General features: G+C 42.7%; 2 protein-coding genes across 2 annotated transcripts; both read right to left on the bottom strand.

Moving 5' to 3' along the window:
- Positions 1-41: 41 nt before the first annotated feature.
- On the bottom strand, positions 42-5,422 carry LOC136679375 (phosphoserine phosphatase-like). The gene is made up of 6 exons (XM_066657871.1): positions 5,261-5,422; positions 4,111-4,263; positions 3,843-3,977; positions 3,479-3,624; positions 1,200-1,348; positions 42-462 (listed from the first exon to the last, which is right to left on the bottom strand). The coding sequence occupies exons 2-6, from the start codon at positions 4,248-4,250 to the stop codon at positions 352-354; spliced, it is 681 nt and encodes a 226-aa protein (XP_066513968.1). The 5' UTR covers positions 4,251-4,263; positions 5,261-5,422; the 3' UTR covers positions 42-351.
- A 2,229-nt stretch (positions 5,423-7,651) lies between these two features.
- On the bottom strand, positions 7,652-15,660 carry LOC136679318 (phosphorylase b kinase gamma catalytic chain, skeletal muscle/heart isoform-like). The gene is made up of 10 exons (XM_066657767.1): positions 15,517-15,660; positions 14,344-14,475; positions 12,864-13,042; positions 11,874-11,928; positions 11,533-11,598; positions 11,276-11,439; positions 9,839-9,929; positions 9,523-9,676; positions 8,401-8,526; positions 7,652-8,296 (listed from the first exon to the last, which is right to left on the bottom strand). Exons 2-10 carry the CDS (start codon positions 14,424-14,426, stop codon positions 8,030-8,032), a joined length of 1,185 nt encoding a protein of 394 aa, XP_066513864.1. The 5' UTR covers positions 14,427-14,475; positions 15,517-15,660; the 3' UTR covers positions 7,652-8,029.
- Between the last annotated feature and the right edge of the window lie 1,361 nt (positions 15,661-17,021).

Raw genomic sequence — 17,021 nt, 5'->3', positions numbered from 1 at the left:
ATTTAAGTACCAAAAAGACAAGTCTTCTTAAGAAAGGCATTTTCAAAAAACAAACAGAAATTACATCACAAACTAAAGCATCATCTCAAAACTGCTAAATTAGACTTTAAACTAGGAATGATTGTGCGACTCCAGCTACATCAAGTGAGTTGCTACATAGTGTTCTAGCACTGTGCCTCCTACTACTCTGTAAACACTGTAGTATGTAAATGTATCATGTGACTGAATGCTACAAACTCAGAGTTATTTAAATTAGAAAATTGCAATAAGTAAAAAATGAGCAGAAAGGCACAAAGCTGGTGATGGCAAAAAGTTCCCCAGGTCTCTGTAATGTGCAAATAAGAAAAACCGCTAAATCTTCTCCAGCTCCTTTAGCAGCTCCCCAAAACTGGTGACATACCACGACGACTTCTCCTTCACCTGCTGCCGAACCACATTCCCACCGAATCCAATAAACGCACTCTGTGAAGGAGCACAATCCAATTAGGGTTTGTCAGGGAAGTCTGAATGAGACACAGGAAATCTGTAAAAATCTCTGTAAAAAAAACTGTGGGTTCCCAAGAGGGCAGAGGAGTTTGGGTTGTTATATCTTCCAGTAAACTGTATAATACATTACCGCCACAGCACCATTGACATTTCACTCATAGTTTTGTGAGCCCTGGGCCATTTCCCACAGACGGGGCGATCAGAGTGCTACGTTTTTGTGCAAGGCATGTCATGTGTTTCAGTTGTTCAGCAGCTCCAGGGCAATGCCTTGTTCAGGTGACTGTCAAAGTGTTATTTTAATGCCATACATTCAGAGCATAGTGTAATAATGTGAGTCCTTTTCAAAACCGCAAAAGAAATAGGTGCTTGTTCACATCTGAGCTGTGTGTGTTTAACTCTATATTCATCAGTATTTTGTCACTGTCCAAAGAAAATCAAGTATATAATAAAAAAGTCGTTTTTCAGAAGGAAAGAAACGTCCTAATTTTCAACGGAAGTCAGTGTAAAAAGACATTATTCCAAATAATTTAAGCATTTCTATTGGTCCATTCATCATGGAGTCTTCACAAAGTGTGAAGGACAGTTGCTTTGTTCAAATGATAAAATAAACTAAACATCCACACACATGGAAATACATGTTTTCCTTGGAAAGCGAAGACTCGTTGACTCCTCTGCTCATACTGACTGACAGACAGACTCCTGCGTGTACTCACAGCGGGGGGGCAGGCCTCAAGGTCCGTGGCACCATCTCCAATCATCACAACTTTCTCAAAGCCGTACTTCTCCTTCAACAGACTGATCACTCTCCCTTTACCTCCAGACTCTGCTGTGGGCTGAGTCTCATCGAAACCCGCGTATTCTCCTGAGAAGGGAAAAATCACCGTTACTGATCTCTGATCAGAGGCTGCTGGTCTGATATGACACACTGCTATTACATTGACCTTAGCTGGTTGACTCAAAATCAGAGGATCAGAAAGAACATGAAATTTGAGCCCATAAATGTATCTGTAAATACACCGGACAGTTTGTAGTGTAAAGTGATGAATCTTAAAGAGTAGCTCACTACAGTAAGAGAAACACGTTTATCATGACTGTACTGATGTTCATTCACTCCCACTGTCCCCAAGGTTTTCTAGTATCCAGGGACTCAAGGCATCAACCCTTTGGTACAGAGCCTGCTTCTCTAGCCTTTAGTGTAGAGGAATTAATATTTCTGGACTACTTGACTTGAGCAACTTGAACCATGTTCGTCTGACTGCAGACCAGTCTTAGCCGCTGTGGTCTGCGTAGATGTGACGAGTTACTTTTCTGGAAAAGTGCACATCAGGCCACGCTGCCTATGGCATAGGTTCAACATAGAAGCATAACTTGGGTTTAATACTCAGGAGAGAGCAACCTCTGTTGGTTTGGAGGGGCAGCACCTTGGGTGAAGTAATAGTTGATATAACACAGTTCATTGTATTTAATCTTTGGCCGTTTCTGTTGTGTTCATCGGTGTCGATTCTATTAAAAGACAGAGCAACCAACAGTGGCACTAGAGTCTTTTCTCCTACACTGTGTTAAGCATGAGTCTTGTTACAAAAATTATAACTGGTCTCTGTATTTTTACTTTCGATATTTGAGTACATTTAAAGGTAAATCCTTTTGTACTTTTACTCAAGTGCTGAGTATCTGTACTTTTACTCAAGTACTTTGTTTGTATACTTTGCCCACCCTTTGCAGCTGTGACAGCTTGAACTCTTCTGGGGATGCTCTCCACAACGTTTAGGAGTGTGTTTACGGGAATTTTTGATCATTCTTCCAGAAGCACATTCGTGAAGTCAGACGCTGATGTTGGATGAGAACGCCTGGCTTGCGGTCTTCACTCTAATTCATTCCAAAGGTGTTCTGTCAAGTCAGGTTGAGGCCAGTCAAGGTCCTCCACACCAAACTCCCTCATCCTAGTCTTTTTGTGCAATCAAGCAAAGTCATGTTGGAACAAGAAGGGGGCGTCCCCAAACTGTTCCGAAAAATTTGGGAGCATGAAATTGTCCAAAATCTCTTTGTATACTGAAACAAGAGTTCCTTTGACTGGAACTAAAGAGCTGAGCCTGTGAAGGACTGCGCCCCCTCCAGGGTGTATTCCCGCCTGGCACCCAATGATTCCAGGTAGGCTCTGGACCCACCGCGACCCTGAACTGGATAAGCGCTTACAGATAATGAATGAATGAATGAATGAATAAAGGGCAGAGCCCTACTCCTGAAAAGAAACCTCACATCATAATCCCCCACTCCACCAAACTTTACACTTATACCCCATACTTATATCCAGACTCGTCCTTCAGAGTACCAGACGAAGAAGTGTGAATCCGATGCTTTGCATTGCACTTGGTGATGTAAGGCTTGGATGCAGCTGCTTGACTGTGGAAAGCCATTCCCTGAAGCTCTCTACGCACTGTTCTTGTGCTAATCTTAATGCCACAAAGTTTGGAGGTCTGTAGGGATCGACTCTGCAGAAAGTTGGCAACCTCTGCACACTATGCACTTCAGCATCAGCTTACCCCGCTCTGTCATTTTACGTGGCCTACCATTTTGTGGCTGAGCTGCTGTTGTTCCCAATCACTTCCAATCATTCCACTTCCACACCACTGACAGTTGACTGTGGAATATTTAGTAGCAAGGAAATATCACAACTGGAATTGTTTCACAGGAGGCATCCTATCATTGTACCATGCTGGAATTCACCGAGCTCCTGAAAGTGGCCCATTCTTTCACCAATGTTTGTAGAAGCAGTCGTTTGGAGTCGTGCGTTAATACTTTTGGCGATACAGTGTATTATACATTGAATAAAGATTGTATATAATTGCTGTCCAAAGAAAAGCATGAATCTTCAAAAATATTAACTTCACTGAAGGAAAAGAAAACCTTAATATTAAAAAAAACATATATAAGGCATATCTTTCAGGATCGTGTGCAGTCACTACACCGGCATTTCTGATATACAGCACTTTACCATTGAAGTAAAATTTCAAGCGGTTAGCGTAGACGTGGTCAAGAGGAATGCCCAGCTGAGTGGCCACATGCTCAACAATGCAGCGAAATCCCCCTGAGATGAGGAAGACATGTACATTACGCTGATGTAGCCTTTCCATAAGCTCCCTGTGAAAACACACACACACACACACACACACACACACACACTTGTTCCTCAGGCTATTTTTTGGTGGAGGACCACTCTCAAACAAGCAGTAATCGAAATATGTGTGAATAGCCCAGAAAAAATATAGAGTAGGGGTTTAATAAAGTGGACAGTGATAAAAGCTGTGTTGTATTGTTAAAGGGAATGATGTAAACCGACTGAATCAGCACCAACTTACTTAATACCTGCAGTCAGCTGAGGAGGGTGGTCTGTTATCAGTTTGTTGACTTGCTCCCTTGAGCACTTTATTATGGACAGACGCTCCGTCAAAGCTGTTTTGAATGTCACTGACCCCCCCATTGCCTTCCGAGTCCTGGGAATAATGGACAAGGTTATTACCAGCTGTGAAAACAAGGTTCTGTAATTTTGCATTTATTCATTCATTCATCTTCTCTAAGCACTTCATTCTAATAAAGGAATCACGAGGACAAAATATAAAGCCTTACATCTCTGTAACAGCATCCCCGACTCCACAGAACTTGGCCAGTTCATCAATGCCTTCCTCGCGAATAACAGTGCTGTCCACATCGAAACACACTGCATCTGCACAGCGGAACATTTCCTTAGTCTCTGCTAACATCATCATTCTCACCTGTGTCCTGAAGAGAGAGGAAGGAGGGAACATGACGTGTTGAGCTCATGTCAGCTGAGAGATCAAAAAAACAGATCTAATTATCTGTCTGTCAGTGTGTGTGTGTGTGCAAACAACTAATCAAGCATCTTCCCCATTTAAGAAGCCCAGCCTTCTCTGTCTGCCACATCTTTCTCCAGCTCCTCCCAAGGAAGGCATCCCCAGACGTGATATAACCCTTCAGATGGACTTTAATTCCAATCAACACCAACTGTTTCCACACTGCTCACTTTTTATACTCTTTATATCTCACACAGTTGTATGTTGTACAATTTTTAACTTCATTCTTCTTAGCTATAGTTTAGTAATATTTTTTATTTTAAGAATGTCTTTATCAGGGGCGGCACGGTGGTGCAGCAGGTAGTGTTGCAGTCACACAGCTCCAGGGACCTGAGGTTGTGGGTTCGATACCCGCTCCGTGTGACTGTCTGACACTAGAAAGTTGTTTCAAGTTAGTTTCATTTCTACTAGAGCTCATTATTCATTAAAGAGACCTGCAGAACGTTTATACTGAACTCTTACTGATGGCCAAGTCACAAGAGAATGGCAGTGAAGCAGAGGGTCTTTGAAAGCATGCAAAGAGAAGCAGAGACGTGTGGTAACGATAGCTACACAAGACAGGGTATAAAATATGAGGTGGTGAGAGGAGATTAATGGATTACAAGGACTTTCTTTCTCTCAGGAACATTCAAACTACAGCCTCAAATTAATGACTGTCCAACAAACCTGGAAGAGCAGACAAGCAAGTGGCCGAGTTATTGCATCAGCTTCAAAAAGTGGGCATATCCTGCATTATTTAGTTTCTGCAGCAAGATCAATAAGAGCAGACTTACACACCTCCAGCCTGCAACACAAGCCATGCAGCTCTGCTTTTACCAAAATAACACCGAACTCGCTTCGATTTTACTGCTTCTTTAAGCTTTGTTTTCCCTCTGTAAACTGTACCCTAAGTACATCTATCTTACCTTCTCACGCCAGGTAATGCCTGGTAAACACCGTGCAGCAGATGTCCTGATCTGTAATTCAGGAACCCCGGCGTCGTCTGTCCTGAACCCCGCAGTGTGTCAGATGCAGCCGCAGAACGCTCAGCGGGGAGATCCTCCTTAGCTCCTCGGCTTCTCCACCGCTCAGATCCTTCTACACAACGATTACAGCAGCAGCCAATCAGAAAACAGCCAGAGCTAATCGCAGACAGCGCTGATTGGCCAGTAAGCCGGCGTTGCCCTTTATGACGTTCTTTGGCGTTGACGTGAAGAGAAGCGAAGATTGTCGAACATTATCGATCGACTTCGAGTGTTATTCGGGAAACAACGTCCATACAGACCAGGACTACCGACAGAGGGCGCTCTGCACACACTTATAGTGTGCTATAGTCAAATCTTAAATTAAGAAAATGTGTACAGATCAAAGCAGGTACAGACAACATCCTCGCATACAAAATACATTATTATATTATATATTATATGATTAAATAACACCAGCAAAAACAGTTTAAAATAAAATCACATAAAAAATTAACTGAATGAACAAAATAAAACTATAAATATTTATGTAACCTTTGAATTTTTACAATTGTTTTTTACACATTTCACCAGACATTGACTGGGATTTTTTTATTTGCAATTAGTGATGTTTATGCAATTGTTGTATCATCAAAACATAGAGTTATACAGAGATTCATGTGAGAATAAGATTATTGCAGTTTCACTGTACATCACCAAATCTACTAGTGAACACATGCATGTCCTGACTGTTTCATTTCTGTGACTGTATTTTATTCAGGTTCGTTTACTTTCAAATAAATAATAACAAAAATATCTGCACATTTTCCTTTCAAAAATAAGATGTAAAAAATAAACACACAATAAAATGCAGTTCGCAAAGGATTTTTAACTGCTTTGTGTCCAGCAGAAGAGGACATACTGGTGCTTACAAGTGGACAAAGTTCATGCCTGTATCTGAGTGAAAGCAGAAATCTTCTGTTTCACACAAGTCCAAGCCATTCTTTACATTATCAAGTGTTTGCAATTAAATTTTCAACCAAAGAGCTGTGAAGCCCCAAAGGACTCAGCTGTGGAGCAGAGGAACTGTAATCTGTGAAGAGATAAAGCACCATCTGATACCTCTAGGATAAGATGAACTGACTTTAGTGATCCTCCAGCATCAGTACCTCACTTCAACAATGCTCTTATGGCTGAACGGCATCAAATCCTTACAGAAATGTTCAGACAATAGAACACAGGTGTCATCTTTCTTCATTAAAGAACAGAACAGGACCCTAACACAACAGAGAAAGCTGTTCAACATTAAGAAAAAGTAGTTACTAATTTTAACATCATCTAAATGCTTTAAGTATTTAATTTAATAATGTTAGTGTATCAGTGCTGGTGCCTGTACAATTTTAACTCACCAGACTTAATTGTTTTATTTATGTAAATATAAAACTGAAGACACCACTATTCAAACCTTACATAAATAGTAACGGAGTAAAACAACACCAGTTATTAATAAGATCCGTGGTGTGAATCGGTGGTTACAGCCATGGCCAGCTGTGTCCAGCCTCCCCACTGAGAAAAGGAGCTCAGAAAGGAATACATTTTTAAACCCTGGAACCCTGAGCGGCTCTGAGTGAGGACTCACCACATGACTGCTTTCACGCAGATTGGATCCACTGAGTGTTTTCACCAAAACAATGACAATTATTCATTCATTCATTGTCTGTAACTGCTTATCCAGTACAGGGTTGCGGTGGGTACAAAGCCTACCCAGAATCACTGGGTGCAAAGCAGGAACACACCCAGGAGGGGGCGCCATTCCTTAACAGAGTGACACACACACACACACACACACACAAAACATGTTTTTGGACCATGGGAGGAAACCCACGCAGACACAGAGAGAACACACCACACTCCTCACAGACAGTCACCCGGAGGAAACCCACGCAGACACCGAGAGAACACACCACACTCCTCACAGACAGTCACCCAGAGGAAACCCACGCAGACACCGAGAGAACACACCACACTCCTCACAGACAGTCACCCGGAGGAAACCCACGCAGACACAGAGAGAACACACCACTCTCCTCACAGACAGTCACCCGGAGGAAACCCACACAGACACAGAGAGAACACACCACACTCCTTACAGACAGTCACCCGGAGGAAACCCACGCAGACACAGGGAGAACACACCACACTCCTCACAGACAGTCACCGGGAGGAAACCCACGCAGACACAGGGAGAACACACCACACTCCACACAGACAGTCACCCGGAGGAAACCCACGCAGACACAGGGAGAACACACCACACTCCTCACAGACAGTCACCCGGAGGAAACCCACGCAGACACAGGGAGAACACACCACACTCCTCACAGACAGTCACCCGGAGGAAACCCACGCAGACACAGGGAGAACACACCACACTCCTCACAGACAGTCACCCGGAGCGGGAATCGAACACACAACCTCCAGGTCCCTAGAGCCGCGTGACTGCGACAACTACCTGCTGCTCCACCGCGCCGTCCCCAATAACAAATATAAACCTGTTAAATAATATAGAGTACTGTGTCTTTAAATTGTACAGGCCACACCACATTTGCTTTTAATACTTCTGTACATTAGAATAAGACTTAAGCAATAATTTTACAGAGTACTTTATCTTCCGGATATAGATGTTTAGTCCTTGCTCTTGTTTCCCTCGTCTTGTGTAACACGGTTTCTCCTCTACCACGTTCGAGGCGATGCCTCTTCTGCCTCAGCTGCTATTGAGAGCAGGATGGCTTTTGGCGTGTTCTCGAACAGCGCAGCTCGGTTCTGTGTCTGACCCTTTTTCACCCAGTGTCCGTAGATCTTGAATGCACAGGCGTCGATCAGCTTGCGAATGGGTTTCACAGCGTAAGGATCGCTCTTTATCACCTCCTTAGTCACAGGTTTGGCACGCCGATAGTTGCAGTAAATGCGCATCGAAGCCAGGACGGTCAAAGAGATGACCTGGGAGGAAGAGCACAGTTGTTTTGACACCTTGGGATTCACCTTGTATCCAGAGGAACTGGCAGGACATCAAACTGTAGCTTGGTTAGGTTTCTTACACTCACCTTAAATTTTTTATATGGGCTGAAATGCCGCACCTCCGCTATGACGTACTGCTGGAAGAATGGATGGTTTAAGGCCTCGGCTGCAGTGCAGCGCTGCTCTGGATTCACCACCAACATTCTGGAAATCTAAAAACACTTAACAATTAAGCTACTGCTGAACGTTTATCAGGGGCCTGTCTTTTACTTCTTGCTTATCCAGGTCACCTTACTTAGTTCGTTCTAAAGGTGTATCTCTTTAACCAAGTTATATCACCATGGCACTTATACTGCTTTTGTAACTAGCTCCAGGATCAGTTAGGTCTGAGATTCCAGATTATAAACCGTTCTCTGACCTATCACAAACATCCCTCTGACCAGTGAAGAGCAGTGCTCTGACCAACTGTTCAAACATACACAACATTTTAACTATGGGTGAAATGTAGCGAGAGAGAGAGAGAGAGAGAGAGAGAGAGAGAGAGAGAGAGAGAGAGAATGAGAGAGAGACAGAGAAGGAGATAGAGAGAGAGAGAATGAGAGAGAGAGAGAGAGAGAGAGAGAGAAGGAGATAGAGAGAAAGAGAAAGAGAGAGAGAGCGGGAGGGAGAGAGAGAAAAAAAGAGAAGAGAGAGAGAGAGAGAGGGAGAGAGAGAAAGAGAAAGAGAGAGAGAAAAAGAGAGAGAGAAAGAGAGAGAGAGAGGGAGAGAGAGAAAAAGAGAGAGAAAGAGAGAGAGAGAGAAAGAGAGAGAGAGGGAGAGAGAGAGAGAGAGGGAATGAGAGAAAGAAAGAGAGAGAGAGAGTCAGAGAAGTAGAGAGTGAGACAGACAGAGAGAGAGAGAGCGAGCGAGAGAGAGAGAGAGGAGAGAGAGAGAATGAGAGAGAGACAGAGAAGGAGATAGAGAGAGAGAGAGAGAGAGAGAGAGAGAGAGAGAGAATGAGAGAGAGAGAGAGAGAAGGAGATAGAGAGAAAGTTAAAGAGAGAGAGAGAGAGAGAGAGAGAGAGAGAGAGAGAGAGAGAGAGAGAGAGAAAAGAGAGAGAAAGAGAGAGAGAGTTACCTCAAAAGCACTAAACCAAATAAACCAGGACTATGTGTGAAATGTATATTCCTAATGCCCAGTTCTGCAGTAATAATTGCTCATAACCCACCAGGTCTTTGACGGTGTCCGAGCGGTCGTCCCACTCCGGCGAGGTGAACTGATAATTCCCTGCCAGGATCATTCGGAGCATCAGCATCTGCTTCCTGTGCCAGAAAGGTGGAGATCCCGCCAGAAGAGTGTACAGGATCACGCCTGCGCTCCAGCTGTGGGGACGTGACATCATTACACCATTTTATCATCATAATAACTGTAAATCTTTACAACCTACTCTTTACGAATAAAGACTCGCTCCAGTGTGAATCCAGATATAACCTGGAGTTTAGGGGATAAAAGACTTGTTGTAAAGTTTACACAGCATCACTTACATATCCACTGCAGTGCCGTATCCTGGGTGATGAGGATCCATTGAGCACTCAATGATCTCAGGAGCCAAATACCCTGGAGTTCCACACACCTCTACAGACCCAGGGAACAAAGACAGTTCACTTTAAACTTATATCTGATTCTATTATTAATCTGAATCATGTTAAATATGATTAATGCCTTAATTTTAAAGAATCTTCATGTTTCTTGATAATAAACAGGAATCTGTCATGAAGCTGCAGGGTTGGTTCAGTGAGCAGCTCCTCAAACGTCTTTCTGATCTGGAGCGGTGTTTATATAACCACAGCCTCTTTACGTCCGCTGCTGATCGCTGCGGCACCGCTGACCTCCGTATTCACACCAAACCTTCTCAACGCTCACAGACAGAGCTTGGAATCACACTTAGATGAGATTAGGAATTGATTTCCACATCCGCAGTTTTAGGAATGTCAAATTAAAAATTATCAAATTTCTACATTCACTTCTATAGTTTTGTGCTGAAAGATTTGAAACCATTCTTTAAACAACTGAACTGTTTTAGTGTTTTCATGTTTATAATGTAATTATTACGTTAAAGATTTCAGTAATCAGCATCCAGTGCTGAATTTACATTGTCCTGATAATGCTTTACATATTAAAAGTTGTCATGTTCTTCCAAGAATGTGTGTTTTTGAGAACTCCTGGTGCCGGAGTATATGATGGGACGTTAGGTTCGTTCTCGCTGGCGAGTCTTGAACTGTCACATCCTCGTTATTCAGGGTGGTTCAAGAACAATATCCCTGTGCTTTAACTGTATTTGTTTTTGATGTTCTTGAATACGGCCGGCACATTGGCGCAGCAGGTGGGTGTCGCAGTCACACAGCTCCAGGGACCTGGAGGTTGTGGGTTCGATTCCTGCTCCGGGTGACTGTCTGTGAGGAGTGTGGTGTGTTCTCCCTGTGTCTGCGTGGGTTTCCTCCGGGTGACTGTCTGTGAGGAGTGTGGTGTGTTCTCCCTGTGTCTGTGTGGGCTTCCTCCGGGTGACTGTCTGTGAGGAGTGTGGTGTGTTCTCCCTGTGTCTGCGTGGGTTTCCTCCGGGTGACTGTCTGTGAGGAGTGTGGTGTGTTCTCCCTGTGTCTGCGTGGGTTTCCTCCGGGTGACTGTCTGTGAGGAGTGTGGTGTGTTCTCCCTGTGTCTGTGTGGGTTTCCTCCGGGTGACTGTCTGTGAGGAGTGTGGTGTGTTCTCCCTGTGTCTGTGTGGGCTTCCTCCGGGTGACTGTCTGTGAGGAGTGTGGTGTGTTCTCCCTGTGTCTGTGTGGGTTTCCTCCGGGTGACTGTCTGTGAGGAGTGTGGTGTGTTCTCCCTGTGTCTGTGTGGGTTTCCTCCGGGTGACTGTCTGTGAGTAGTGTGGTGTGTTCTCCCTGTGTCTGTGTGTAAACTGTTATATAATATGTATTTACCATTGAGCTTTTGTCCCGGTGCAATCTGGACAGAGAAACCAAAATCAGTCAGTTTGATGTTCATGTTGTCGTCCAGGAGGATGTTCTCAGGCTTCAGGTCTCTGTGGACAATGTTCTGAGAGTGAAGGAACTGGACCACTTCCAGCAGAGCGCGCATGATCTTTCTGAAAACAAGAGAACCACATGTTCATGTTAGTGGCTTTAAAGATGCAAATGATTTTAGGAGAGAAATGCTATTAACACAAAAAGTGTCCAACCGTGTCTCTTTCTCACTTAGTGTGACTTTTTCTGTGAGATAGTCAAAGAGCTCTCCTTTCCTCATTCTGTGGAAGGATAAGAGGATTATTTGATGAGCAGTGCATTAGGAAATCAATCCAAATCCTCCTACACATCACTTCTGAGGTTTGTATAAAACACTGATCATTTTAACCCTATAAAAGACACAGGGAAATCAGACAACATTCCTCAAGCTACATAAAATAACAAGACTACACTGAACATGCAAACACAAGAGCTGAAAATGAATACAACATGTAAAATAAAACCAAAAGAAAAGGCCCAGTAAAGCATCAGAAACACAGTACACAGATATACTCACAAGTCAAAGACCAAGAAGAAGAAGGCTTTCGTCTCATAGTAATCCTTAAGCTGAACTGTAGAAACAATGCACATGATTAGGGAGATGCTAATACAAATTTACAAGATTAACTTTTTTCAGGACTTGTATTGACTCTTTTTAATTATTTAAAACCTTTTATGCATCCATCCATTATCTGTAACCCTTATACCGTTCAGGGTCACCATGGGTCCAGAGCCTACCTGGAATCATTGGGCGCAAGGGGGGAATACACCCTGGAGGGGGCAGCAGTCCTTCACAGGGCAACACACACACTCACATTCACTCACACACTCACACCTACGGACACTTTTGAGACACCAATCCACCTACCAACGTGTGTTTTTGGGCTGTGGGAGGAAACCGGAGCACCCGGAGGAAACCAACGCAGACACAGTGAGAACACACCACACTCCTCACAGACAGTCACCCAGAGGAAACCCACGCAGACACAGAGAGAACACACCACACTCCTCACAGACAGCCACCCGGAGGAAACCCACGCAGACACAGAGAGAACACACCACACTCCTCACAGACAGCCACCCGGAGGAAACCCACGCAGACACAGAGAGAACACACCACACTCCTCACAGACAGCCACCCGGAGCGGGAATCGAACCCACAACCTACAGGACCCTGGAGCTGTGTGACTGCTGCGTCACTGTGCCGCCCAAAACCTTTTATTAAATTTCTTATTTTAAGAAAAGAAGCTTGAAATGGTTATTAATATTTACTAATGAAATAAGACATTGCTAATAAATAAAGTTATATAATAAATGTAACAACAAGTAGCAAGCAGGAAGTTTTCCTTCTCCTCTTGTGATGCTTTGTTCACAGGATCACCACCTTCACTTATGTGGTGCACCTGGAAAGTAGCTGTTTCTGATAAAAAAGGCCAAGAGGTGTAGCTCCTCTATCTGTTGTGTTTTGTGCAGTCTGCTTTGTGTTAGAAAAAGTCTGGACACTCACTGATATTCTCTTGTCCACACACTTTCTTGAGAATGTCGATCTCCTTCAGCGTGGCCGCTCTGATCTCCTCAATCTCAGCAGGGGTCATTTTATCTGATGGCGTGATGTCTATGATCTTCACGGCAAATTCCTCAGTGGTGCGCTTATTGACACAGCGCCGGACCACACTGCTGACCCCCCTGCAAACAAACAGGAGGAGAAACTCAGAACAATCCACAGACATTCTACAATCCTCAAATTCTGGTGCAAACAGGATCCCGAGTGGAGGTATCACTTGGAGATCAGGGGTGTGATCCTCGGTGATGCCTCATCTGGCCAAGGCCAGGAGTCTTTGGTGGAGTAGAATAGCACTCTCCTACGGTACTCGGGCCGGAGATAGTGCATTGGAGGTAGTGAGAAATTAGATAAACCCACACAGCCCTGTGTGAAAAAGTGTTTTAAAACTCAATTTTGCCAGAAAACATCTTGATGATCCCCAAGACTTTTGGGACAATACTCTGTGGACTGACGAGACAAAAGTTGAACATTTTGGAAGGTGTGTGTCCCATTACATCTGCTGTAAAAGTAACACCACATTTCAGAAAAAGAACATCACACCTACAGTAAAGTATGGTGGTGGTAGTGTGATGGTCTGGGGCTGGCACTCCAATGAGTGGGTAAAAGTTCCTCCACAGCACTGTGAAAGACTCATTGCAAGTTACTGCAAACGCTTGATTGCAGTTGTTGCTGCTGAGGGGCGGCCCCAGCAGTTATTAGCTTTAGGGGCAAACACTTTTTCACACAGGGCCCTGTAGGTTTGGATTTTTTTCTCCCTTAATAATAAAAACCTTCATTTAAAAACTGCATTTTGTGTTCATTGTGTTGTCTTTGACTAATATTTAAATTTGTTTGACGATCTGAAACATGTAAGAGTGACAAACATGCAAAAGAATAAGAAATTACGAAAGCAGCAAATACTTTTTCAGACCACCGTAGATTCATAAAATAATTTGGTTTTGTGATGTCACAAAAATATTGAATGCAAATTTGCATGTTTTTTCAGCTCATGGTCACTCTAAGAACTTTGGGATTAAGAGGGAGTGATGTGTTTTAAAATTGTATTAAACATTAATTAAAAAAAAACCTGATCTCTTTCATAAGAAAAGAGCAAGAACTGAAATGGACGCTGTATCCTTCTCTAACTCTGTGGTCAGATCGTGTAAACTGAGCAGTGCAGTTCAGTCACTTGGCAGTGAGGTGTGTGCATTGCTGACCTAAACTGACAAATGTCACCGAAATGACACAAATGAATGATATAAACAAAGTCAGGACTAGGACAGAGCCACTCTGGAGTGTATGTATATTTACTGTAATAAAACTGACCAGTTTATACTAACCACTAAACATTGATGGTTAACTGGTAAAAATAAATAACTTGTTTGTTTCAATGTATATGTATTACAGCAACTAACGTAATCAAGAAAATGTGCAGAATTTGTACCTTCCAAGAATCTCTTTTGGATCATATTTGTCATAGAACTCCTGTGCTCCAACCCAGTCTGGAATCTCATCCGTTTTGGTCATGATGATAATGAACGGCTTCAATTATTATCCACTGTAACTGGCCTCTGACCTGGAAGACAGCAGGAAATAATACAGTGAAAACTCAAGGTCACAAACGTTATAGTGGGAATTTATGTATACAATTATACCCCATTAATGAATATGTAAAACCACCCTATTTAAAAGGCAGTGTTTTCAAAACATTCTCCAAAACAAGGATTCAGACAGCCGGGGTTTCATATGTCACAAATAAACTGAACTAAAGAACTAATCTGTTCAAATCACAGTGCAGGGCTTTTCCAGACGCGAGACAGTTAAGGGCCTACATGCATTTACTTAACGACGGATTATGAAGGTGTTTTATATATATACGTCACTTTTAGAGGATCAGAGAAGTTAATTTATTGGAAATAATCATGTAATAAATATGTAATTTTATAAATTTGTAATAAACGTTTAATTGCTGACCAGAGGCGGACATGTTAAAAACAACTTGGGTTTTGGTCCACAAAATGTCGCCCCCGTGTGGACAGCGCGTGGAATACAAGTCATTGAATAATAGGGGAAAAAAAGAAGGACAAAAACTCATACAAATAATTCAAACATTATATAAAATTGCTTCTTTTGAAATGTTTTAATAACACTTTCCATTTTTGCTTCTGAATAAATTACTCTAAATTGTGTACAGGAGCAATTAAACCATCAGAGTATGAGAATATAGAGATTATATACACCATTGTTTTCACGGAAAGTAGATAAGTTGACATTTAGCGTAACATTTATTTAGGGTTAGTTCTAAATCCAAGGAAAACCTGAAATTGCCTTTTTACTGGAATGATCCGTTCCACCTTAAATTTTACAGCAAATATCTCACCGCGCCTCGCTACAGTGAGGCGCCTGTTACAGCATTTAAGGTGGAAAGGAACATTTCTATAAGACGCCAGTTTCAGCACCGATCCAATTATTTCCAACAACTCTAAACGAGCTCTAGCTTTATTTATCAGCTCTCGGAGAGGGAATACAGGCTGATGTTGTTCTGCTGCTGCTTTTTCCACCTACAGTAATGTAATTATTAATGAAGGCACGTTTTACATCAGTATCAGCTTCATACCTGGACTCATCGGTATACTCTGTAGTGTCGTCCTCGAGGCTGAGTCTAGTGAAGCAGGCTACAGAACGTAGAAAGGGCAAGGGATAATGTCACGATCCAAAAATAAAAACCTAGCCTCTATTAGTCCCGGAGCAGGTCCACAGTTACACCCTTGATAACCCATACAGCTCTCTGCAGCTTTACTCATTCATTACTGGAATGTTGTAGCATTAAAGGGCCAATATCCAATTTTCCACGAGGATTACTAATAACAAATAACAGTTTATGTGCTAGTTTCTATGCTAAAAACCCAGTCTTAATTCGGTTTAACAACCTCTCATTGTTTTTAATTGGCTTTTCACAGAATATATATATATATATATATAGTTATAAATTTTAGCATAAGTGATGTATTTGCTTTTGTGACATCACAAAATCAAGGTATTCAAGGTGTGTTGCATTTAAATCTTGTCTACCATCTGTGCACTGCAGAATTGGTTACAGTGGTATTTATGAAATGTGTGCCTCATGTACATGTCCTGTTTAAGGTTAGTTTTGAACGTGGGGTAAAAAAATAGTCCCAACATGTTAACATTATCAACAATATGTATAAACTTGTAACTACAGCGGTTGGACAGTGGAAGTGAAACCCCTGTCATTGTAGTGTGGGAGGTGTCAGGGCTAAACTGGAGCAGCCTGGTGGACAATCTTCATTAACTCCACACTGCACCAGTAAGACCATGTGCATCCAATGGTTCAAACACTGTGTCCTGAAGGCGGTGCCGTGTATCAGGACGACAACGCACCAATACACACAGCGAGACTGGTGAAAGACTGGTTTGATGAACATGAAAGTGAAGTTGAACATCTCCCATGGCCTGCACAGTCACCAGATCTAAATATTATTGAGACACTTTGGGGTGTTTTGGAGGAGCGAGTCAGGAAACGTTTTCCTCCACCAGCATCACGTAGAGACCTGGCCACTATCCTGCAAGAAGAATGGCTTCAAATCCCTCTGACCACTGTGCAGGACTTGTGTATGTCATTCCCAAGACCAACTGACGCTGTATCGGCCGCAAAAGGAGGCCCTACACCGTACTCATAAATTATTGTGGTCTAAAACCAGGTGTTTCACTTTCATTGTCCAACCCCTTGTAGTTTGTGTTAAGAAAATAAAATGGCTGTGTGTTGTAGGCATTTAGACTCGTTTCCTATCAGCATCACTGTACAGAAATCTAAATTTCTCCAATTATTTCACATCAAACTCTCCAAATGGCTGTTTACCTCTCAGCCACTGAGCTTTTGAAACCAACTTTAAATAATGCTAACTTATATCTGATGTTGTGATACACTTGGAAAATGCTTTGTGAATATATCATCCCCACGCTACAAAACTGAACCAGTGGTCCACAAACCCAACCATGTCTTCACCGGGCCGAACACTTACCAGAACCCCTGATTACAAAGTATACATCACAAGGACCTGCCTACAATAGCAAAACCTAGCCCTAAAAATAAACCTATCA

This window comes from Hoplias malabaricus, chromosome Y, assembly GCF_029633855.1.
Source record: "Hoplias malabaricus isolate fHopMal1 chromosome Y, fHopMal1.hap1, whole genome shotgun sequence".
NCBI lineage: Eukaryota > Metazoa > Chordata > Actinopteri > Characiformes > Erythrinidae > Hoplias > Hoplias malabaricus.
Note: the sequence above shows the minus strand (reverse complement) of the source record. Positions and strands in the feature narration are given on the sequence as shown.